General features: G+C 36.9%; 1 protein-coding gene across 2 annotated transcripts in view; it reads right to left on the reverse strand.

Moving 5' to 3' along the window:
• Positions 1-599: 599 nt before the first annotated feature.
• slc6a9 (solute carrier family 6 member 9) overlaps positions 600-26,781 on the reverse strand; it is a 59,972-nt gene continuing 33,790 nt past the window's right edge. For both annotated transcript variants that reach the window (XM_084119948.1, XM_084119947.1), the window contains 12 exons: positions 12,270-12,426; positions 10,014-10,145; positions 9,095-9,365; positions 7,906-8,038; positions 7,386-7,520; positions 7,194-7,297; positions 6,694-6,931; positions 5,817-5,951; positions 5,637-5,736; positions 5,443-5,543; positions 5,175-5,345; positions 600-4,087 (listed from right to left, as the gene is read on the reverse strand). In XM_084119948.1, the coding sequence (XP_083976074.1) occupies positions 3,863-4,087; positions 5,175-5,345; positions 5,443-5,543; positions 5,637-5,736; positions 5,817-5,951; positions 6,694-6,931; positions 7,194-7,297; positions 7,386-7,520; positions 7,906-8,038; positions 9,095-9,365; positions 10,014-10,145; positions 12,270-12,426 (1,902 nt within the window). In that variant the 3' untranslated portion in view covers positions 600-3,862. The remainder of the gene's footprint in view (positions 4,088-5,174; positions 5,346-5,442; positions 5,544-5,636; positions 5,737-5,816; positions 5,952-6,693; positions 6,932-7,193; positions 7,298-7,385; positions 7,521-7,905; positions 8,039-9,094; positions 9,366-10,013; positions 10,146-12,269; positions 12,427-26,781) is intronic.

Below are 26,781 nucleotides of genomic sequence, written 5' to 3' on the forward strand. Positions count from 1 at the left end.
GTCCACTACACAGAGCACTCTGTACACATAACATTAGCTACGTTACCATAAGAAATAAAGTAAAAACAACTAAAAATAAACCCCACTACAGCAACCCACCCTAATAAAAACAGATAACACAAACATCAGTTGAATTTTTGTCTTTTTTTACATTACTGTACAACGGAGAGAGAGAGAGGACTAGAGGTGTGGAACAGTGCAAGAACGGCACTGATGCATAACATGTCTACTGTTATATAAAGAGTTTGCATGTCAAGGTCTGTTCACATTGCAGTACCTAGAGACAGACACATGGTCTTCATGCCACGTTCAAGGTCTGAGGACCACACATCAGACAAATGAGAGGACTTCAAGCTTGTGCATTCACATTTGCGACAGCGATTAATCATACAGTAGCTACCGTGTACGTAGCCAGCTAAAGTGAACCAGTAAATAAAAGTGCTGTTAGTCTCACGACACCTAAACTGCTGCTCTAATCTGTCTAACAGAGGAAAAGCTAGAGTCTGTGACTTGCATGTATGGTTGTGCTATTAGCTCACAAAGACCAATGAAACTCTAACTACTCCCCTGAGTGTCCGATATCTCCTGTTAGGCAGCAGGGTTACTTTTATTCTTGTTGCATCTCTTTTTTTTTTTTCCTCTTTTTCTTTTTTTCTAACTTTTTAAAGTTAGATTGTATTTTATATATTTTTGGATAAAATCTTGAATATAGGCTATACATATAGGTATATAGACAACCTTACCTTCATGCAGAGATTAATAAAATGTACATAAAACAATGATCTCTAGACTATTATGCCATCAGGTTTTGAATACTGACTTTATCTGTGACTTGCTCCATCATTTTGAGTCGTTTTCAGAAAAAAACATTGAGATTTATGAACTAAATTAAAAGATCTTCATTTGTGGTTCAAAGATGAATGAAAGTCTTACGGGTTTGGAACGACATGAGAGTAAGTAATAGATGACAGAATTTTCTTTTTTGGATGAAGTTTTTGGCTAGTTATGTGATTTCAACATGTCAGCCCATGAAGTGATACCCTGGTAATCCAGAGTTCTCGCGAGAGCACAAGTTGAATTTGCTCAGCGAGTTACTCTGGTGTCGAGTAATGATGCTCATTAAATATGCCCCTCGATCTGAGCTGCACCAATCACATCGGGTTATCTGATATAGGCGGGCCAGAGGCAAGCTAAACAGATGACGACAGCGCTGTGACGTCAAAGTCATTAGTAAACATTGCAAGATGGCTATGGATAAACACCAGTTGTTTGAAACGCTTTGGCCGCTACAATGAACGAGTTAGACTTGGCTTTTTATCTAAAACAGGAACAGAAGACGGCGCTCGAATCGTTCCTTTGCAAGAAGGGCGTTTTTGCTGTTTTGCTGACCAGATACGGTAAGAGTATAATCTACCAGTTAGCTCCGCTGGTAGCTAAGCGTATGGGGTTTATTGTTGTGATTGGTCGTAGTGTTATCCAATTGCGTGCAGTGAGATTTTCAAATGCATGCTTGGTGCTGCCCCTCGAGCTGGCCGATTTTCATTAGTCGATGCCAGACCATTCATCTTTTAGATTTAGTTCTGGATTTCCAGGCTAATGAAGTGACCCATTCCATGTAAAAAAAAAAAAGAAAGAAAGAAAGAAAAAGAAATACTATGAATTACTAAAAATGGTTTGCTATTATTAGTCTTCGGACTTCACTGGACTCTTCGATTTTAAACATATTATTCTAAAGTATTATTAATTTCTTTGTCTTCCCTCTACAATAACTAGTAGTAAAAGAGGAAGAAATGATCCGTGTTGCCGTCTGAACTGAGGCAACTGCAGCGATCTGCCAGGCCACATTAAAGAGCGTCAAAACGACATTTGTTTAAATTTCATAACAAAATTAAGCTATTTCAAAGCTGAAACTTTGTATGTATTGTTCGTATTTTCAAACTCCTCATTTCGACTCAAAATGACAGAAGCAGCACGTCACATACGTATTGCGTTTCTCCATGCACAACGCAAAAGAGAAATACCAATACTACTTTGACTTAACTATACACAGCGATTCGCCGTTTCATCAGAAGTCTCAATACGTGATGCGTCAGCACATTAGCAGCTACCTTGCCAGAATCCCTGTTGAAAGGGCATCAGGCAACATCCCAGACAAATTCACAGTGTAACCAGGACTCTATCCAAGTACATGTGCCACATCAACCGTATGCATCCTAAGTAGTCCCAAGTAATCATTTTGATACATCACTGGAATGATATGATAAGCAGCATCTAGCCATACCAACTACCAAACTCTCAATCTGAGTATCTCCCTCCCTATTGCCAACAAAAACAGAACAAATCAAACACACCTAATATGCTGTGGTTTCTATTTTAAAAGTCAGATAGTTTGACCTTTTATGTCTCGCAAAACTATTTAATGTTATTCACAATAATACAAAGGAAAAACTGCTGACTACCCAACAATTACACTAACTACAGTGATTGTGACTGATGCTACGTTTACCTCTGATCGTTCAGCATTATTCAAAAACACAACTGCTTGGCTCAGCACAGCCAGATGCCTTTAAATGAACATACACACCAGTTCAAGTCTCTTAACACGCGTAGACAACATAAAATTACACACAAACATACCAGCTAAATCATCAGAATACAAAGGTCTGTGCACATGTTTTTGGTAACATGCCTCCTTTTCTGTGAAGAGCAGGGTTAGTGTGCATACTACAGTACTGAATCTAATGAGGAACTAGCTGCTTCTGGTTATCGCACACGTGATCCCCTCGCTCAGGAGATGCCTCGGCTCGAGATGCCTGGAAGACTAGACAGATTTGGCATTTCATGTGGAAGTTCCTACATGAAAATCCCTCTTCTTCATGTCAAACACTCAACATCAGCAATAAATCATCTCAAGGTATTGGAAAATGCTTCACAAAAAAGCAAATTGTGTGTAACCCTGAGAATTGGCTTGAGAAGTTATTTGCCTCGGTCCAGATACCTCAGTCAGTAAGAGATTAAGACCAAATATCCTTTGTTTTGTATTTTTGCTCTCACTTAAAAGGGTAATAGAGTGGATATTCTCTTGGCCTATTCTTATTTATCGGTATCAGCCAGTCTACTTGGACGATTAACGAAAGTTTAGCTCCAAAACCTACCGGGAGTCTAGTCAATGGACAATAGACATGTCCTGGTTTGTATATTTAAGCGAATTTTGAGTTAATACAGTGTTAAAAGGTCATTTTATTTAACGTATTATATCATATACTGGCATTGTATTAACCATCGGCCACCCTACTCTCAGACATCAGCATTGGCCATTGAAAAACCCATATTGGCTTGTGAATGAGAAGGATCCCAAACAAGACAATAGGTACAAAACAGAAACTGAAAATAACACTCCCCTTAACAGTGGCATTATAACATTGCCACAAAGAATATTTGGTCTTCAGCTTTTAAACCTGACCAGCACTGCCGCCACTACACACACACACACACACACACACACACACACACACACACACACACACACACACACACAAGCCAAATCCCACTGTAGCTCCTGTTGCCGCTACAGTCACATCTCCGGACTATTCAACACAGAGTGAAAATATTGTACAATGCGCTATATACACACTGCGTGTATGCAAACACCTCCTGTATATGAACGTTTTTTTTTTTCTTTAAAAAAACTGCAGTATTAAATTATGTGAACAAAAAGAAAAAGGTTTTGGATGACAACCAATTTCTCTAGAGGTTAGATTTCATAAAGCCCTTACAATATGTAAAGGTCTCCAGCGAGAGTGGCCTGTCCCGCAGTGTGGGAATGGGAACCGTCCTGGGGGGAAGGTGTGGAGGGGCTCCTCTATGCACTGGGTGTGGGGTTCAATGTGGAGCCATTGCTTCCTGGGATGGTCAGACCGATCTCATCCTCTTTCTCCTTGAGTTTCTCTTTCCCCTCATCCTTCAGCTCTTCTTTGAGAGGGCACACCTCCACAGATTCAGGGCCCGTGGTGGCGTATCGTCCCTTGCGGTGCTCCTGGAGAGCAGGGCCCCAGTCCAGGTCAGGCTTCAAGGAGTTCTTCAAACGCTGCAGAGGAAAGAGTTAAATTTTGTTCAAAAGGATTGGCATACTTTAAAGCTAAAACTAGAGAATTTATCGGGAAAATTAAGTTATCATAAAAAAATATAAAAAAATTCTTAAAGGGTTTGTTCCCTCAAAATTGAAAAAATTGTCATCAATTACTCACCCTCATGTCGTTCCAAACCCATAAGTCATTCGTTCATTTTGAAACACAAATGAAAATATTTTTAATTAAATCTGAAAACTGTGTCGCTTCAAAAAGTTCATAAATCGTAAAACTAATCCATATGAATTGAGCAGTTCAGTCCAAATTTTCTAGAGTAAATTTAGGCTTTTATTCAAATATAAACATTGATCAGCGAACATAAACAGAAGCTAAACCGTACTTGCTTGACCCACAAGAAAAAACCTCATTAGTTCTTGCGGAAGCTCAAACGTCCTGCTTAACACACAAGCCTAAAAGCCTAAATCAAACCCGTTCATCATATAAAGCGATCGGGTCTCTTCAGAAAATTTGGACTAAACCACTCAATTCATATGGATTAGTTTTACGATCTCTTTATGAACGTTTTGAAGCGTCAACGTGTCAGTTGCATAGACTGTCAATGCAGGGACCAAAATCTCTCAGATTTAATTAACATATCTTCATTTGTGTTTCAAAGATGAATGAAAGTCTTACGGGTTTGGAACGACATGAGGGTAAGGATGAACTAACCCTTCAAGGTATTTTCCACCAAGAACAAAATGTAGAAGTATTCAGATGGTGAGCAGAAAAAATACTGAATAGGATGAACAAGGAGGAAATTTACTCCAGTACTACAGATGGGGCCATTCACTGGCTTCTCAGACATTTCTGAGAAGTTTTTGGCTAGTTATGTGACAACATGTCGGCCCATGAAGTGACCCATTCCATGTAAAAAAAAAAAGAAAAAAAAAAGAAGGAAAGAAAAAGAAATACTATGATTTACTAAAAATGGTTTGCTATTATTAGTCTACAGACTTCACTGGAGTCTTCGTTGCATGCTGCAAGCGTACATGATTTCAAATATTTTTCTAAAGTATTATTACTTTCTTTGTGTAGAGCACTTCTTACCTCTCTAAATGTCGATCCCTCAGACACAGCGATCTTGAACAGAGCATAGACAGGTATACAGATAACTGAAGACAAAGCCATGGCAAACCCAATGACCAATGACCAACCAGGGTACACATAGTCATTGTACATAATAGGCTTGTACTGTATCACAGTAAAAATCAGAATGAACTGTGAAGAGAGAAAGACAAAAAGGATTAGTTTGAATGATATAGTTTGAACAATACCTGATTCAGACAAATTTGAATCAGAACAACCTCTTACTCACAGAAATAATTAAAGGAGACACAAATCTCCAGCAGACCCTGAAGAAGATTGGAGGAGGGAAGCCAAGCATCATCTCCACATCTTTAAAGTAGTTCTTGTGACCTGGTTGGAAACACATGGAAATTAACACCTCTGTTTACATCCAGCAACTGTGGCCTTTATATACAGTATGTAAAAGTGACTTAGAGGACTCACCATAGACATACATTATACAGATGCACATGATGCAAGAGATGACGACCAGAGAGAAACTGGCAGCGTAATTGTCCATAAGCAGCAACCAGTATATCCCTGCCTACATCGCACACAGCACAACAATCAATCCATGGATAAAGGACATGTGTATGTGTTTGCTCAAATGTGTTTGTTACTCACCTGTGTGGTCAGCGGCACTCCCAGGAGGAAGCCCACGATAGCGATTCCAAGCGTGACGTAGGTCTTATTTCTGATAATCCAGTCAGTTCCAATCTCATCTACTATAGCTGTCACCAGAGTCTCCAGTAGACAGAACTACACCAACATTAAACAGAAAAAAATAAGCAATTGTATATCACTTAAACAAGACATCTCCTGAAAGAAATACCAGCAAAGCAGCAAAAAAATAATGTAGGTAAAAAATATATATATACAGAGAACATAAAAGGAGAAAGGGGAAAGAAATTTGTCATTTTGCGTCCATTCCTTTTTTAAAACAGAAAAAGGAAATTAAATATGGAAAATATTCTTAACACTAATGAGACATGGCTCTCAAAAGTGCGGGAGAAACATTATTTCCAATTTAGTGAAATATATTTTTTTATAAATATGCTAAACGTAATAAACAAAAATCTGAAAAGAAGTAAATATTTTGTTTTGTGTGCATGAAATTTGTGTACGGTTTTAATTTAAATGTTGGTATTTAACATAGCACAACTGTACCAGCAGCAATAACACAAAAATACAACACCTGTTCTTTTTTTTGTTTTTCTCACCATGGTTAAAAAAAAGGCACACAGACCAGATCTTTAAAATAAAGTTTGAAACAAGACTGGAGTAATATAAATGCAGCCTTGGTGAGTATAATAGACTTCTTTCAAAAACATAAAATCTTACAGATCCTAAACATTTGATCAATGGTGTAATTGCAGAAAACTGTGCAGAAGAAAAGAAAGATAAAAAAAAAAAAAGTGAAACATTTTGACAAGTCACAACACAAGTCTTGGAAGAACTGTAAAAAGACATATGAAAATATGTTACAAAACAAGAAGAATACCTGAGTGCCCAGGCCCAATAAAATGAGCATAAAGAAGAAGAGCAGGGACCAGAGTGGTGATATGGGCAGCAGTGTTAGGGCCTCTGGGTAGGCCACGAATGCCAGGCCTGGACCATGATCAGCCACCTCTGACACATCTACCCCAAGATGATGAGCCATGAATCCCAGGATGGAGAAGATAACAAAGCCAGCGTACACACTGGTGCCACAGTTTGTTACACTGATGATGATACTGTCTCTGTTTGAATACACAAATCATTAGATTATGTTTGCAATCATATATTCTGAACTGAAATTCTTGTATTCCTTTATTTCAGGAATAAAGTTAAAAGTTATTCTATGCATTTATCTGTACAAGCCACATGGGGGTGCTACAGAGTAATGCACAGACACCAATCACAACACAGAGCTCTTGGTCAATACTCAAAACTCAATACTTACAGGTTAAAAATGGTTTAAAATTACACATTAGCAGAAAAATTAAATGGATGAATTATTACCTGAAACAGTTATTGTGGAACTTGTTATATGATGCCATGGTAATAAGGCCACCCCAGGCGCAGCCAAGCGAATAGAAAATCTGAGAGGCAGCGTCCCCCCATACCTACAGAACACAAAATAAACATTATTGTGTACAGCCTTAGAGATCACTTGCAGTTATGCACAAGTTTGCTGTTATACAATGTACAGACCTTGGCATCTAGAATTTTTTGCCACTGAGGGGTCAAATAGTATTTGATACCACTGACGGCTCCTTCAAGAGTGATTCCTCTAATGAAGAGAATGGTCAGCACCACATAAGGGAAGGTCGCTGTGAAATACACTACCTGAGGAAAGACAACATTAAAACTCATTTTTAGTATCATTTTAAAAAAATAGTCTTCTATCTCTATATTATATAGATTCTTTTTTTCCAGTCAACGTATTTTATTTCAGTTAGTTGCTTTTCTATTTTTTTGTGCACAGTTTTTTATTTTTTAGTCTAATATTTATATTTTAATTTATTTCTGCTCTATTTCAATAAACAAAAACAATTCTAATGGAGTATTAGTTAATGACAACACTGATGGTATATGAATATAATTCTAGAGTAAAACTTGCACACTAGATTAATTCGTAAACTACAGTGACCTGCAGTGGATTCAAGCATTCAGCATTTCAACATCCACGAGAATCGATCCCATGACCTTGGCGAATGGATGTTCTACTCACTTTGCCTGATGACTTGACTCCTCGAATAAGACAGAGGAACACAACCACCCATGACACAGCCAGACATCCCAGGATAGGCAGCCGCACCTCCCCAAAGTTCCCAATGCCATCAGAGATATTCAATACATAGTTCCTGAGAGGGCAAAACCAGTAAAGGAGGGATGTGAGAGACTGCAGGATGCAAGACAAATCATTAACAGTTCACTCATCAAAATCATCACGCTAATCTAAATGTTTATTTTTATTTTTCAGAGCTTGCCTTTAGATTAAAAGCATTGTGAGCACAGTCCCATAAAAAAAAAAACCTCAGCCACACAATGAATAAGTTTACAAAAGGCAAGAACAAGAATGTCTTTCATACCACAGGGACAACACAACCCAGAGAGCACAAACCATTTATAAAGATGTTGAACGGTCCACACACGTCTCATGGTCAAAGCCTTGCATTCTCTGACCGTTGGCAGTAAAGTGAAGCATTCATTCCCAACCACATACCACATACAATCACAATCACACTCACACTCTTGGAAAAACAAAACATCCTGTGCCTTTCTGTCCCATTGTCTTGTAATGTCATTCAACAAACACATCTGTCAAGTCCAATGCACACAGATCCAAACATCATGACAAATTGCAAACATTTATAATTACCAGCTTTCAATTATTAACCTGTTATGCATTTTAAGTACAGATGAGTAATGGATTGACAACAAAAATACAAATACTGGGAATAAAAGACCCGGAGAGTTGAATATCAATATAATTGTGTGTAAACAAATACATAAAGTAAGTAATGTTTATTTTTTTCTAGTGCTAATTTAGATAAAACAACATAAAAATGCATATAGACTTAGAATTTGTTGGGGGAATAAAGTCAAAATGTCAGGCTGACAAAACTGTCTTGATATCATAAAGAAAGTGTCATTCAAAGAAAATGTGTTCAATTAAAGCCATGTGGTCCCTGCAACACAAGGTTAGTTTAGGTTGGGAAATGTCATGTAATGGGACTTCCCAAAAGAAAAAAACTATTTATATTATATTATATTATATTATATTATATTATATTATATTATATTATATTATATTATATTATATTATATTATTCAAAAAATATACACTTTTTTACTTTTCATTTTTATAAATAAAATACAGTATATAGATGAATCAACATACAAAGATTTGAATTTACCTCCAGTACTCTTCACTAGGACTGGTCCTCTTGGTGCGGTTGACTATCTCAGTCACCCCTGACACGACAGCAGACATATTGGCGAAGGTGGCATTAGCTCGTGGAGTTCCCACCACCCCAGAGCAGTCAGGGGTGTTCCAAGGGTTGTTACAGTACGTCCAGGGCAGCAGGTTTGTCATTGACATGAAGAAGTAATAAAATGCAATGCAAATCACCACATTGTAGTAGATTCCAATGTAGGTAGAGACCACCATCATTCCATAGCCCACACCTTGAAGAAGAGAGAACAACCACAGGACAATAAATTCGCTTTGCAGTTCAATAAAAGACATTACATGTTGCTGCTTTGATATTAAAGCTAAATGAAAAAATAAGTTATGCAATTCCAAAATATAAACAGGATTTGCAAAAAAAAATTAAAAATAAAACTAACTAATTTTTTTATTTTAATAATGTAAATGTTGTAAATGTTGACATTTTATTTGTAAACGTTGTAAATGTTGTAAATGCTGTAAATGTTGTAAATGCTGTAAATGTTGAAATTAACATTAATAGATTAATAGATGCTTTATTAAGTATTTTTCATTGTCAGTTCATGTTAACTAATGTAGCAAACCAAGTCAAAACATTTGGTTACTCTTTATAATATGGTTAATTTTGTTAGCATTAAAGGAAAAAATTATGTAAGCGAACCTGACACATTTAGCATTCAAATGACACATATTGCAAGCCACTCTCAAGCGGAGAAACTACTGTGAGAGTGTATGTTTAAAAATGTATTACTAGTCTAACATGTCAGACAAGTCATAACATTACTTTTAAAGCCAAACCAATACAGATAGATTCATCCATTATGTTTAGTTGTCATGGAAATGCTTCAGAGTTGTTCTCACACCTCCTTTAATGGCCACATGCTCACCTTTAAACACAGGGCTGACCTTCCAGACTCCCAGGCACCCGAGGGAGGTGAACTGCCCAAAGGAGAGCTCCAGGAAGAACAGAGGGATGCCACAAAACACCAGCATGATGAAGTATGGAAACATGAAGGCACCTGTAATGCACACACACCCACACCCACAGTTACATAAAACTCTGACACATCAGTCTTCTCGCTGAAGACAGAAATCTAGGTGTGCTCACTTACAGAAAAAAGACAGTTTAGAAATGACATAAAGAATAGTCAAGTCAAGTCAAGTCAAGTATATTTGCATAGCGCTTTTCACAATACAGATTGTATCAAAGCAGCTTCACAGTATTAAATTAAAATAATACAACAAGGTTTGTTTCTAGTGGAATTTATTGATTGATAAAATTAAATTAAATATCCCCAAAATATCCCCAACTGAGCAAGCCAAAGGCAACAGTGGCAAGGAACTGAAAAACTCCATCAAGTGACCTAATGGTGTCCTAAAACTCCATCATGTGACCTAATGGAGAAAAAAAAAAAACCTTGGGAGAACCCAGGCTCAGTCGGGGGCCAGTTCTCCTCTGACGTTTATGAACTAGAGGCCGGATTGTAGTTTGAACTGTAAGATTAAAAATATTATATGACTGCCTGGCTGAAGAGATGCGTCTTTAATCTAGTTTTAAACTGGGAGAGCGAGTCCGAGCAACGAACAGTATCAGGAAGACTATTCCAGAGTTTTGGAGCTAAATGTGAAAATGCTCTCCCTCCTTTGGTGGATCTGGATATCCTAGGTATGACCAAAAGCCTCGAATTTATTGATCTTTAAGAGCGCCATGGATTATAGGGCGATAGAAGATCCGTTAAATAGACTGGAGCTAAGCCGTTTAGGGCTTTATAAGTCAGTAGCAATACCTTGTAATTAATACGGAACTTTAACCAATGTAGTGATTATAAAATCGGTATTATATGATCATATTTTCTTGATCTAGTAAGAACTCTAGCGGCTGCATTTTGGACTAACTGTAGCTTGTTTATTGAGGATGCAGGACAACCGGCTAATAAAGCATTACAGTAATCTAGTCTCGAGGTCATGAATGCATGAACTAACTTTTCTGCATCAGAAACTGATAGCATATTACGTAGCTTAGCAATGTTTCTAAGGTGGAAAAAGGCTGTTTTTGTAACATATGAAATATGATTTTCAAAAGACAGGTTGCAATCTAGTATAACACCTAGGTCTTTTACTGTAGAGGATAAAGTAACAGGACATCCTACTATGTTAAAGTTGTATTGTGAGAGGTTTTGTGGGCGGTTTTTTGAACCGATAAGTATTACCTCTGTCTTGTCTGGATTTAATAAAAGAAAATTACGCGTCATCCAATCTTTTATATCTTTAACACACTCTGTCAATTTGGATAATTTAGCGTTTTCATCCGGCCGTGATGAAATATATAATAGCCAATGTATGATTCCATTATAGTGTTCCCTAATGCTAATGCAAGCAAAGTGATTAACACCTGAGGTTACATAACTGGTCTAATTTGATTGGACGAGCTGCATTCCAACAGTGCTGATATTTTCCATAACAGAAACAGAAAGTGTATACAGTGTTTTGTGTGTTAAAGACAAGGGATGATTATGGGCAGGGGCAATGAGGTCGATGCACCAGGGGCCTCAAACTGAGGGGCCCACAGTAGCCCGACACCAAAAAGCAAGACACTTCTTCTTGATACATACAGATGAACATTGCTTAAATAATGATATGCATATAATAAAAAAAAAAGCACTAAATTATCAAAAACACATACAAACAGTCCACTTAGTTCACTTTAGAGGACCACATTCTGTCTGTTTAAATAGGCTGGAGTTCAGTTACTTTAGTTAAATTATGGGCTAATTCAGGATATGGCCCCGATCAGAGGCAGCTCGAAGAATATGAGATCATGGGGCAGAGGTTTCCGGGCCAGGTCATCGGGGACCATCTGCTAGAGACCCTTGCTTACTCTAGCCTGGTCTATTTTAAGTAAGGCGTGTTATGAGACTTGATACCAAATGAGTACCCTTTTAGGGGAGCAATGAATTGGGAAAAGGACTCAATGGCATGACTTAGAAAAACAAAACCCCAAATCCCACCAGTTTAACTACTTCAAATTAAATGTTTAACTAATTTGGCATGAAATTATAAAATGCTAACTCAACAGTGCATGATAGGCACTGAGAGAAAGTCAATATAGACATTGGGCAAAGAAAAAGAAATTAACTGGTCACCTCCTCCATTTCTGTAGCAAAGGTAAGGAAACCTCCAGACGTTTCCCAGCCCCACTGCGTAACCAACACTGGTGAGGACAAACTCAATCTGGTTGCCCCAGTTTCCCCTTCTGGAGTTTTCATCTTTCTTCACTGGCTCTCCTGGAACCCCTCCGTTCTGAAACAGACACATGTACGAATGAAATGAACACGATGTTGCTTCTCGTAAGTCAGAGAGCATTGAAAGGGGACACATTTTGTTCACTAAGCACAGGCAAAACAAAATATATGATAGTGAATGCATAATATGCATATGCATATTTTAATCAATGTCAAGATTACTGATTCATATTTATGAACGTGTGTGATAAATGCATAAACCCCCTTCATACCTGAGACTTGTGCAACAAACCCCTAACTTTAACGAAGTGCAATTCGAAGTGCAAACATACAGTTTATGACCATTGTGACTATCTTTGTATTTATATGTTATTTTTCATTCTATAATTATGCTATTGTCATGTTGTATGTGTCTTTGTCAGTTATACTGATTATTTGTTTGAATATATTTATCTATTTTCATTTACATTGTATCTGGTTTTCAATTGTCCATGTTATTTATATACACTGTTTATTGTTATCCTGCTAATTCAGTGGAGCTGCTAAAAGTGTTTTGTTGTTCTTTTTACAATGACAAATAAAGATCTATCTATCTATCTATCTAAAAATCATAATTTCTACTTCACTTGTTCACTTAAAACGGTCCCGATTATTGCATTTTTACCAACATTAAAAATACAAGCATAAACACAAAAAGTTCCAACGTTCTGTGTATTCTGGCTTGGTTCCATCTGAGACGCGGGACATTATTGCAGCATTTTACCGTTTCTACAGTTTAAAGTGAGCAGTACACACCAAAAGCGCTCAGGGTTGTTTATAGTAATGGTCTTTCAGCACTAATGCTCTGATATTTTTATAGCCAAATGCACTTCATTCAAGCCCTTTCTACTCCATGCGAATTGCTTCTCTCTCCCACTGAAGATGCTAAAGAGCCACAATAAGAGCTGCAGATGACGCAGTTATTTTAAGAACAGTAGCAGAAACACTTTGAGCAACAAAATAGATCCTTTGGCTAAATCACTGCAGAAAACGAGAATGCAGCAAACAATTATTTTTATCTGTCATACACATGAGTCCGACCGTTTAACTAAACCAGGTTTGTGACAAGTAAACGTGACGCTTTTAGACGTTTAAAAAAATGTCTCAATTTTATAGTAGGCTATATATAAAATAATTGCTATTTTTTTTTGCTATTAATTGCTATTTTTGATTTTTATCTTGTTTTTCATGAATGTATTTTACAACAATACAAAGAGCAATGTGTAAAGTTTTACCAGATTTAGTGTTACACTTATTGTCTCTAATTTGTTCCCCACTAAACATTTTTTTTTTTTTTTCACAAAATGTTCAGATTTTATACAATTATTGTGCACACTGTGATTTTTCTAGACTAAATTTTACTGCTGAATTATCCACTAACCTAGTTTATAAAAGCATTTATGTCAGATTATGATCATATATTTTTTGTTGTTGTTGTTTTTCTTTTTTTCAGTTCTTATTATCAGTTCAACACAGAGTTATAGAAATTCTACTTGATTAAAAAAAAAAACTGCGCTGGTATCGGTACGGATCGGTATCGGCCGATACTCAGAATTTTTGGTATCGGATCGGATAGATTCTGAAAAAATGGTATCGTTGCATCCCTATTATTAATCAGCATGTTAAGAGCATTTCATAAAAAACAATGTTATAATTTGCGAAATTATTTAGAGATGTCAAGGAAAGACAACAAAACTTTGAAATTATTAGTTAACTGAGTGTTAGAGTGTTTAGAGTGTTTTGCTTATTAGATAATGTACATAGTTTGTTTTTAGTAGTTTATTATTTTGAGCAAAAAAGATAAATAAATAAAAATGGTCCAGACTTTAGAGGAAAACCCCCATTCAGTATGTTCTCTCAGTCACAAGGTCACATCAGTCACAAGGCCTTCTGTGTGCCATACACATAGGTGTCTAAATGTGAAAATAGTCATAATAGCCTGATAAAACCTCTGATCTTACCTTTTAATATACATATCCAATTGGGCTCAACTGATGAAATATTTACTTTTTTTATAGAAAAATTCTCAGACACCACTGTGTGGCTCTGAGGGCTCAAGATTCTCATCTTTGATGACTATTTTGACTGTTTAGGATTTTTTCTTTTACAAAAGTACTACTGCTGCCCTGAAGGAAATATAACTATTCCAAAAAAGTATTGTCCGGACCTCCGCTGGTAAGGAAATATCCGGACCTCTTGGAACTTTAATTGAATACCCCTGAACTATAGCAAGAAAAAAAAAAAAAAAGTGTTGAAAGATGTTAATGTCGTGGTGAAGTGATACTGCACATGCTTCCAACATAAGGAGTTCCAATTCTGATTTGAGTTTGGGTTGTCAATTCATTACCCCGGTCCCACTACTTCCTATAGCTCTCTAACATTTTTTTCTCTACCACAATTTAAAATGTGTTAAAAGAAGATAACCACAAGAAAGCAATTGTCAAAACATTTTGTGAAAATTGCATGCAAGCACTGTTGTGGGCATGCTGGTGCGCACTTGATGTGAACTGAAATCACCGTCATGTGCTCAAGACAAACATTTGGTCTTGTCGGCCTGGTTTAAAGTTTACTCTCTCCATCTGTTCTCATCAGATGCTCTTCATGTTGACCTCTAAGGCAAGCTCACGATCTGATCCGAGCGAGCGCTCCGCCCGCACAGCGAGCACGCTGCGGGAGATGAACATTCAGCAGCGTATCCTCGCGATCTTCCCCACAGCTCTGGGGAGGAATCCAAACTGCACTAGATCATTCTAGTGAGCAATTTTGCTTTACAAATGGATAGTTGACATTTAACATTAAGATACTTTAACTATAATTGTTTTAGGTTTGCTTCAGGTTACACAAGTCACCACACACACACACACACACACACACACACACACACGCAGCATCCGAGTCAGTGATCCTGCAGGGAGCAATGACCAAAAGAGCTTACAGACACATGTGCACCCAATAACCACTGATTTCCAAAATGAAATATTCCTCTAGTTAAGTATTAAACAATGCAACACCACTATTTTGTTCTGTTAAACACAAACAAAATAACCCTAGTGAGAATGCTTTTTGAACAATTACAACTTTTATTCCTGAACCTGAAATTGGACTAACTGTACAAGGAGGAGCTGTTTTCAAACCCTTCACTAAGGGAGCAGACCAAAAGACTCACGCAGGGGATTGTGGGATTGATAGCAAAGCGGGGCAAGTGGTGTAAGAATCAAAACATTGTTAACTAAATTGAAATGACAGGTGTGGTGTCCATACTCTGAGGTTAAGGCAGTGACATCTGTAATTAACAATTGAAAATCTGCTGGAAGTAAATTAAATCATAGCTGGAAATGTATGTATTTCAATCAGGTTTTTGACCATGTGTTTACAGCATATATTTACAGACAGCCCAAAAATGGCAGAAATCTAGAATTTTGAGTGGTATGAACAGATTTCTTCCGCACCAGTGGACAGATAGTTTAAGTCTGCTTTTAGACCTGAGACTGGATGGAGGCTAGCAAATGGACACCTGTGTTGGGTTGTGCTGATGGCTCTCTGAACAACTGCTGCAGCACAGCTGAAGGCCCAGCGTAAGAAGGAGGAGATCTAGAGTAGACCCTGAAACAGGTGGGATCCTTGAGGTCAGAACACCTGGGAGATGAACCGACCTTTAAATATCCACCTACCTAAAGTCTACGCTAGTTCAACAAAATGCAAGTCAATACTTCTCTGTATCTATCCATCTATAATATTACAGTCAAACATAACAAAAAATAACATTGGAATTATTGGAACTGTAGCTCTATACAACATACTGTTGATATTTTCCAAAACATGGCTCTTCTGCGCTCACACATGAGTGTTTATCTTCCGGCATATCAAAGTATTGTTTAGTTCAATCTTTATCCGCTTCACTCTGTGATCCCTGTCCCTGTGCTCTGTGGAATGCCCAGGTGTTTCAGCCGTTGCAGTTTGCTCCAAGGATCTGTCTTGCAGAGCACAGAGTGGAAGAGAGAAAGATAGTCCAGCTGGGCCCATCTGCCATTTTACGCAAGACCAAGACACACTCATAAACACAAAGGTCCATGGGGACCTGAGTCAAATGAGTGGTTTACCTTAAACTTAAACTTTCTATAAAAAAATAAGAAGGAAAAAATAGAGCAAGGAAAGAAAAGCGAGAAGCAAAAAGGGAAAGGAAAAAGAAAAAAAGAAATGGAAAAGAAAAGAAATGAACAAAAACGAAATAAAAAAGGAAATGAAATAGATAAAGAAAACAAAAGGAAAAAAGAAAAGAAAAATCTAAAAGAAAAAAAGAAAAAGAGGAAAAGAAAAAGAAAAGGGAAAGGAACAAGGATAAAGAGAAAGAGAAAGAAAAGGAAGGTAAAGAAAAGAAAAAAAAAGAGAAAGGAAAGAAAAAAAGCTTCCATAAAAAAACTGCCTCAACAAAATAACTGCCTCACAACAGCATTAAACATTATCTTGAGTTTGTATTTTTCTCCCAAATTTGACTATTCCACAATTTCCTGTCCTACAACCTCAAACAGTGAGAAGAGCATATATCCATGAAGCCTGAAGCCTATGACTGACAGCAGCACAGCTCCCTCTGAGTAACTCATTGCAGGTATGTGACCCTGTCAATTTAAGAAGAAAAGTGAGAACTGACCTGTGACTTCTCAACTTAACACCCAGAATGCCTGGAGACGTCCATGCAGAATGTGCTGTGGCATTACATATGGTTCAAAAGATCCTTTTTGGCTCAATAAGGTGTGTGTTTTAGTGTCTATTACATAAAGCTATATGTGTGTGTTCACACTCTGAATCTTTTTGAATAATTAAATGTTGGCTCTCTGAAGTTTTAAATGAACCTAACCTAATCACCTAACAAAAGCGAGAGTGACTGAACGTTTACATTTATCTTGTGACCATAACCTATTATGTCATCTGCTTCAATGAGCTGCATTCAGAAACTCAAAATGTGGGATGTCAATTTCAGATTATGTAACACAGCAATTGAAAGATTTAATAATATTTGATAATATTAAGAATTTTTTGATGCATCCCTAAGAGAAATCTAAATATTTCTAACAGAAATCTAAATATTATTCTAAGAGGCAACATTTAGATTGTATTTAAAAGTAAAAAAAAACAAAAACAAAAAAAAACTCAGATTATTTAACACTTCCAAGCAAATGTCTCAGATGATGTAACATACCAGTTGAAAGACTAATAATACATTTTAGCTGTATTTGATAATTATTGATGCATCCCTAAGAGAAATATAAATAGTTCCAAGATAAATATGCTTTGGTGGTGCATGTCAACAAAACACACTTATCAGGGGATCTTTCACACATCTGCTCACCTGATTTCTATGATTAATTCACCACAGCACTATGGAATAAACTATCAAAAGATTATTTTATGATTCACCTTGTGAGAAGAGTCATGTGATGTTTATAGATTGAACATTCTCTCTCATATGAACCCATACTCATACTTATTTGAGATCATTACGGTCCCAAAAAGATACTAAAAAACATCTAATCCAGCAGACGAAAGTCTATGGAAAAGGGAAATACTGTGACAAATCAATGACTTCCTGCTCTCTGAAGTCAATGGTGTAACCAACCATCATAAAAATATCGCAGATTCCAAAACACACCCTGGACAGCGAAACACAAGGCTGCACAGGTCCAAACATAAAAAGAGATAACAGACCTACTGCTGACTAATGCTGCAAAACTTTTCCCATCAGGCTAGTAAGTTTAGAGAAATGCAGAGTAGAAAATAAATGACTGAAGCAATTTAAGAACATGAAAGACAAAAACAGAAGCAAGGAAGCCATAGGAAATGTGTTCTCAGCATTTCTGAAATGGTTAAACACCCAAGTCCCTGGATTCACCATTCATCAGAGCTGACCTTTCCCCTTTCTAGTGCTCTCTATTGACCCCCAGTTCACATTTCAAATGCAACATCCTCAATCTTTCTCTGCTGATGAGGGCTTCATTTTCCCCCGGAAAGGATGAGACACACATACAACAGGCTCATTCAAAGACTCCAGTAAGACTTTCACCTCGAGTTTGTTCATCAAGGTCAGAGGTCAGACCAGGGTTTGTGATTGCAACCAAAATACCTCTTGCAGAGCTTCAGCTGAGCCTCATTGTTCATCATGTATTCAAATGTTGTCGTTTTTTTATCTTAGGTTTTGTATCTTTTCCTTTTCTGTTTAACAGTTATTACAAGGCATTTGTAGAATAACTTTTTGAAAAGACATGCTAATTTCTATATCAGCAAATGCAGTGTGTTTGGGGCGGGACAATCTCTTTTGTCCCAAAGGCAGATGGGGATGGGCAGGAGTGGTAGAAGGATTTGAGTAAAAATCTTCACACAAATCGTTCAATCCACACTCACGCTGTCACATACACAACCATAGAATATGTTTAGAGACTGCCATAAAGCAGCATGAGCAGTCTGGTTCTCACAGTAAGCAACTTGATAATGATTATTTTTTTTTTTTTTTTTTTAATCAAATAAATGCAGTTTTGGTGAGCATAAGACCAGGATCACATTACATCTAAATGATTACATATACTTGGACACATACAGAAGTGTATTGTGCACAAGGAACTGGTCACAAGCTTCACAAAATAATCACTAGTTGCTTAATATAAGAAAGTATGATACCACACAAGTGAATTAGCAGTTTTAGGAATTAGGAGTTTCCATTTAAAGAAACCAAAAGTCTGCCTTCAACCCATAAAGCCAGTTGTCAGCTGTTAAACACTAGGAAGGATCCATAACAGCTCTGGTAGCCATCTTGTGGGAGTCATTAGGTCTGCAGATGGCTCTCCTGGTCATATAACAGCCACAAAATTACCCATTATTCATGACCAAATAGTATTCACCCTCATGATGCGCCGTGTTCTTCCTACTTTAAATTAATAGTGGTTTTCTGACCGCCTAGACGAAGTCAAATACCTTCTAGGGTCCAGATCAAAACATCATCAACCATCATGGAATGTTAAGGACATATATCCATTTCCGCCATTCATCATGTCATGTTAAAACTCACAGATCAGAACATGTATAACAGCATTCCAAGAATGATCCAAGGCAAAATGGTGGGACCCACCTACCTGGTTTTTGTCTAATTTTAATTTCCAAGTGACTTCTAGAATTGTTCTAAAAGATCTTGCCCCTCCATTGATAACTGACGCCTCAATATTACATCTACACTTTTAGCATCACGTACTCACTTCTTTTGGTCTTACCTTTCTGCTGTCCATTGTACACCCCAGCTAGTAGCGCTTACTCAAGCAGAAACTTACAGAACTCTTCAAGTCAGCAGGAGTAGACTGACACGGCTCCATGTGGAACCTATTCTACCCTTAAGCTGTGGGTGGGGAGAGGGGAGGAGCCTGGAGGTTTGGCTTTTTGGGAGTTTCTTAGTGTCACAAAGGATATATTCACATTGGCTGCTTCTACCTATACTGCCACTAACTATAGTGCAACAGGCTGACATATCTATGCACAAGATTGTATCCTTTTCTTTAAGAGACATGGATATACACATGACAGTAAAACATTCCTAATGTTACAAAAGATTTCTATTTCAAATAAATACTGTTCTTTCGAACTTTCAATTGATCAAAGAATCCTGAAATTAACAGGAATAAAATATATAGAAAACCAGGTCTAGCTGCAGACACACACTTCACATAATCAGATCATTCAATTAGTGCTCAATTCAAACAATGAGGGAGCGTAGCCTGCAGACATGTGAGCCATTGCAAGCTGTTCACCTGTTCTTCACACACTTTCATCTCAGAAATTCTGTATGTTCAACCAGCATCAGCTAATGAATTATATATAGAGACATAAACAGTATGTATTGACCTTTCTCTATCCTTGTACCCAGGGCTGATTCCCATTATTGCTGAGCTTTTTGCATTCGTAAACACAGAAACAAATGAATTTGAGGAACGACCCATTTTAAATTACAATATGCTCAAAAGGGCCAATTAGAGCACTTTTAAAGGCCCATTCAGGGACTCAGGGTTGCATAAGCCACCCCAGTTTTGGCTGACATCAAACATAGAGACTTAATGTCATGCAACTTCAGCTTCTAGACTGAAAAACATCTTTAGAGTCGATTAGCATCAGATTTTGACAAGTAAGACACACAGAAACCAGAAGTTTAAGTCACTTTAAAGCATTGTTTGCAGTGTTTAATGTACAACATTTTGTTCAATGTTTATTGTCTGTAAGTTAGACTACAGACCTGGATGAACAACAATCAAATCCACTGTATTTATGACAGGAACGAAAAGAAAAGTTTTTATTAAAGGGTCATACAATTTAATATGAAATCGTATTATCTGATATGTAAATACATTTCAGGTGGATGAAGTTCTAGTAGAAGGAGGTTAACTGAACTGAAGCATGATGTGATGATTCATGCTTTTGTTTAAACTATTTCTGACAGGTTTTTTGGCAAAGAATGACTATGCTCTGTTGATTTAAGTCAACCATCTTAAACACAACAAGGTTACAACATCTCTCTTCTTGGTATCCTTGTGCAGACACTATGCAAAGTTACAATGTTTACAGACTTGACTTTACCTGTGTTAGATCATCATGACAACAAAGTTTAAAGATATATACTGCTCAAAACTTTTAAATGTTTTTGAAAGAAGTCTCTTATGTTCACCAAGGCTGCATTTATTTGATTGAAAGTACAGTAGAAACAGTAATACTGTGAAATTTTACTACAATGTAAAATAATGGTTTTCTATTTAAATATATTTCGACATTTATTGCACAGCTGAGTTTCAGCATAATTACTCCAGTCTTCTTTAGGGTCACATGATCTTTCAGAAATCATTCTAATATGCTGATTTGGTGCACACACAAAAAATCTTATCTGTGTTGAAAACAGCTGAGTTGGATTATATTTCTGTAAAAAATGTACACATACAATGTTAGTTCTAATTACACATTTCTGATGTTAACATGCATGGATAATATTAATGTTGGCATGAAAAAAGCCTTGTGGTTGTATAATACTTGTAAAGCCTGTAAATTGTGTGTAATTTAACTAAAGTATTTCTTGGCTCAATTTTACTTTAATTGTAAATGCCTTGATGTAACCATAGTTTTTTCCTTCACTTTATAAAATACAATTATTTGCTGTGGAAATTAGATAATACTGGAAACCTGAAATATTCATTTTAAAGGAAACTAAAAAGTAAAGAACTTTTAGACCTTGTCTTGAAAAATGTGGGCTACCTAAATGTTTTGTTTAGAGTATGCCATTTAACACACTGTTTCAAATATGAGCAAAACCCTGTGTATCAAACCAAGACCTACGTACCTGTAAAACTGAATGGTCAGACTATCACAAACACATGGGCATGTGATGTTTTGGGGGGTAAATAAAGCGTGTGGAAAGAGATCTGAGGCTGTTCCCTTGGCCTGACAGCTCTGAATCGAAGCGCTGACTTTTTCATCTCTCCTGCGTCCTGAGGGTTCAGTTTGTCATGGCATGTGCACGGCTTGGAGTTTGCTGAAGCTCTGACTGAGCGACTGCTTTACTGTGAGACCAGCTCTCTTCCTCAGGAGCCCTCGGGCAAATCTTCCCAAATGCATGCGAGACACTAAACTTTCCCCAGTCAGTGAGAATCAGCAAATACCAAATCCTCCCATACAACATTTAGCCTGTCAAACAGGCAGTGCTTTAAATGACATATTGTGCAAAAGAATTGTATTTGCAGAAAGAATCTTTGCCCTTTGGTCAGGAAATAAGTAGGCTCACTGCTGTGACAGCTGCAGAGGTGGCAGTAGGGTCAGCCAAAACACGCTTGTTCAAAAGACAAGTGTGTTTACACAGAATGACTCTTAGTAATAGACCAAAAAAATAAAAGCAATTCTTTGTTCTAGAGTACACTTCAATGCTAATGCTACAAAGCTAAAAGTGAACGTATAAATAGCATTATTGTGTTTCTAATTCTGAAAAGAATGTAACTGAGAAATACAGTCTAGACATGAAATAATATGTTTAACATGTTCCTGGCTAGAAGATGTGAATTAAAACAGTTTAATGCACAGGTAGTTCCAGTCACTTTAATCACTGTTCTATATTAATGCGCTGCTTTCATTGAAGCACACATGCACATCACTTGCAAACAGAAACATTCAGGAGCACAGAAACTTATTAATACTGCCCTGCAAAATAGCTACATTATATTTCTCAGCAACCAAGGGGTAACATCCCTGTTTTTAAAGTAATTAAACTCACAGCTTCATTGTTAGCAGAGAGACGCTGCACAGACAAGGTAATTCACACACATATCTCTCCCTATCTCTAATTAATTCAAATAAATGCTATAATTAATTGATTTAAATCAATGTAATCTTAGCGAACTACAATATTTCTGTGTCTGAATCAAAGCGGACAGAATGCTAGATCTAACCAGCAGTAACTGATGAAAGTAACCATCATTTTTACCTTTCCACTGCAAACATCAATAACAGCTTAACTCTTTCCCCGCCATTGACGGAATTTTCCAGCAACCCATGTGTTCATTGTTATATGGTAGGGGGAGCTATTTTGCATCTTTTGAAATCTCCGGATCCAATAACAAGAACATCAGAAAAGAGTTAATACAAATAACAGGCAAATGACCATATAAGTAGGATAATCCATGGCTAGCTGTGCATTAAAAAAATTGAATGCACTCCACAGAGGTGCCTTTGCTTCATGCACCTTCATGCTTTACGTTGGGTGGTTATTTGCTTCTACGTTGTGTATTCAAATTGTATAATGCACAGCTAGTCGTGGATTATCCCTTACTTATAAATAATGTGCATGATTATTTTCCCAAGCCAATTAAGGACAAACTTCATTGGTCAACTCCAACACACAGTTACCCATCAAGAAAAGACTTCATGGATTCAATTCAGAGTTCAGAAAAATCATGAATCTGGAGCTATCTATCAGGATGTGATATCAAGGTTAGTATTTGTTTTAGCATTGTGTAGGAAATCAGCAATGTGATATGTGACCCTGGATGACAAAACCAGTCACATGGGTCAATTTTTTAAAATTGAGATGTATACACCATATGAAAGCTGAATAAATAAGCTTCCCATTGATGTATGGTTTGTTATGATAGGACAATATTTGGCGGAGATACAACTAATTTGAAAATCTGGAATCTGAGGGTGCAAAAAAAATCGAAACATTGAGAAAATCGCCTTTAAAGTTGTTCATTTATGTTCGCGATTGTGCTGAACAAAATAAATGTTTTATATATTTACGGTAGGAAATTTACAAAATATCTTCATGGAACATGATCTTTACTTTATATCCTAATAATTTTTGGCATAAAAGAAAAATCGATAATTTTGACCCATACAATGTATTGTTGGCTATTGCCACAAATATATCCGTGCGACATGTGACTGGTTTTGTGATCCAGGGTCACATATAATGAATAATAATGAAGAAATAATGTAACCTAACACCATCTAATAAACATGCCCAATACATGTATAAAGAGAGCAATATATGCGCAATCAGCCCATTTCACGGCACAGTTTCTCGGCCGTCACATACAGTAGGATGCATTAAAGCAGACATAAGGCCGTGATTAATCTAATTTTGAGCAAATAGATCTTTATGAATTCATGCGCATACATTTTCTCGTTTCCTTAGTAGTAAAATGGCAATGGCACACAAAGGAAATAGGTTATAGTATAAATAAACTGGAAATTGTAATGCGTGAGCACGCAAAATATTTCTGTGTGCACATGAAAAGTTTCTTAGGCATACGCAATAGTTTCTCAGGAGCACGAAAAAGTTTGTTTCTTTTTTCTTTTTCCAAAGGTCCCTTTAGAGGCTTTGTATGTACTTACATGTTACATGTACTTACTATTGTAATGGAAAGAGTACATTATGCATAAATACAAGTAACTAACCCTAAAAATAAAGTGTAATCGAAATTTATAGTGTTATGGCCATAAAAAGAAGAATGGGAAAACAGTGGAAAATTAAGGGAACAAATGGCTTTGAGAGATAAAGGGAGTCAAAGAGGACAAGGCAAAAGATGAGTGAGATTAGTTTAAAAGTTAGATTTGGCCTGAGGAAAGTACCCATGACTGAGAGAGGGTCACTGTCTGAACAGCTGTCATAGCTGCCAGCATTAGACAACCTTCACCTATCCATGAAGTTCTGATGGAAGATCACATGGGTAAAATGACCTTCAAATCAAGTCTTAGGGAGAAAGGAATCAAGCTATTGGTTATCAAAAAAAAAAAAAAAAAGTTTTGAAAAGAGAATAATTTCGAAGGTATTTAAAATCATCACATGAAGGGTGGTGAGAAATGAAGCAAGATGGACATAAAGAGAGAGAGAGAGAAAGAGAGCAGCTGGAAGCCCACGAGCGCAGTGAGTGTGAGACAGGAGAGACGACTGCCTCCGAGCACACATATGCTTCTGACTGCTCTTTTCCCCTCTCTCTTCTTTCTCTCTCTCCATATACAGTGAGCATGTGAACTTTGTACAAAAGGTCAGATGTCCTTTTTCAAATCATGCTGGACAACTAGATCATCAGATTGTTGAAAAACTTTTGCAGTTCATGCAGCTCGAGTACTATGGGAAATAACAAATACTAAGAAATTATTGCAATTGATGTTGTTTTTTCAAGTAAACTTAAAATACACTGTTATGCTGATAATGTTTGTGATAAAAATATTTGTGTTCATTTAGAAAAATGCAAAACAGAAACATCACAGTGGTCTCAGATTTTGGAACGGACTGTACCTTCCTCAATCCATATATACACAAAGAACATCAAAACACACACACGCTCAGTTTCAGTCTCAATGTCAGTCAGTGAATATAAATCAATGATGATGATAAATGATCCTTGCAGTTTGCTGACATTGTGATAGAACAAACACATTTCGTAATCAGTGTTGTGCAAGTTACTTTCAAACTGTAATACATTATTACATTACTTGTTACTGTTATTTAAAAGTAATCCTTTACCTTACAATATTACTGTCTCAGAATTGTAATGCGTTACATTACTCCTGTATTACTTTTGAGTTACTTTCACCAAAATAACTACAGAAGTAGAACTAAACATCTAAAATGACTAGGGCTGTTACGATATGCGATATGAAACCGAAATCGCTGTGTGAGAAAGCAAAAAAACGACACGTCCCTTCCAACTCCCAGAGTTATCCTTCCCGTCCAGATCCAATGCTACCACATCTTTAAATTACTATTAGTATTATTTGAAGTTAACATTAGGCTATCAAATACGTGGACCTACACCACAAAACTAGTTGAGGATAAATTCTTAAAAATTGGGCAATTCCAGCGTTATGAACGTGACATTTGCAATAAAAAACTTGAAATATAAATTCTCAGAAAATGCATTTAATACCAATATATTAAAACGTCTGTATATATACTCCATTAATAAAGGAGTCCAGACATTAGAAAAATATCAGTCTACTCGCGTTTTATATTTAATATGAGGGAAATAGACATGCATGCATGCGTGACTCAAAAAATCTTTAACTTTTAGGTAGCAAAATATTTTTTTAGCAATTCTGTCAAGTACACTAAGGCTAGCAAACCAAAAGTAATAGCCTACTACCAACCGGATGAAGAAGGGTTAGCTCTCCACAGAACATTCGTTTTATCTTATTTTTCGAGTTCGCATTTATGAGGAAAAAAAACAATGTTACGGACGTGACAGTTCTCCATTACGGACGTGAGCGCTCTGAAAGCGACTTTAAAACTTTCACAGAGACCTCAAACAGAAAGCACAAAGCCTTTCTTTAAAGTGAATTTCGTTTTGTATTAATTGTATCTTAATTTTAATCAATGTTACATCAACCGATTGCCTGGATTTAAGAAGTAAATATAGCCTAGTAGATGAGATAATCAGGACACGGAGGCGCCGGCGAGTGAACTGCAGCTCGTCTCATAAATGAACCGAAACTCAGCGTACTTGCCTCACAGACATTTTTAAACAGAACAATTCAAAACGAAAGAAAACAGACTGTTCTCTGCCTAATCCGTATAAATGTGCATTTCTCTCTGGTGCGTTCACTACTGCGAAGATCGTGAGTCTGCATCGTCAACTTTGTCAGCAAACGACAAAGAAAACACTTGTTTATTAATAAACAATTAAAATGTCTCCTTGCTATATTTGACATATTCATAATCATAACTTTTGCCGTTTTTTTGTAACAGCTTTTAGATGCTTTTATTGGCAGCGCCACCCGTACGCGTCACCACCACACCAAAAACATGATTGCGTGATGAAAACATGATGAAAAACACCACCTAAACATAGCCTAACTGGTTAGA

Source organism: Abramis brama, assembly GCF_963993115.1.
Source record: "Abramis brama genome assembly, chromosome: 7".
Lineage (NCBI taxonomy): Eukaryota > Metazoa > Chordata > Actinopteri > Cypriniformes > Leuciscidae > Abramis > Abramis brama.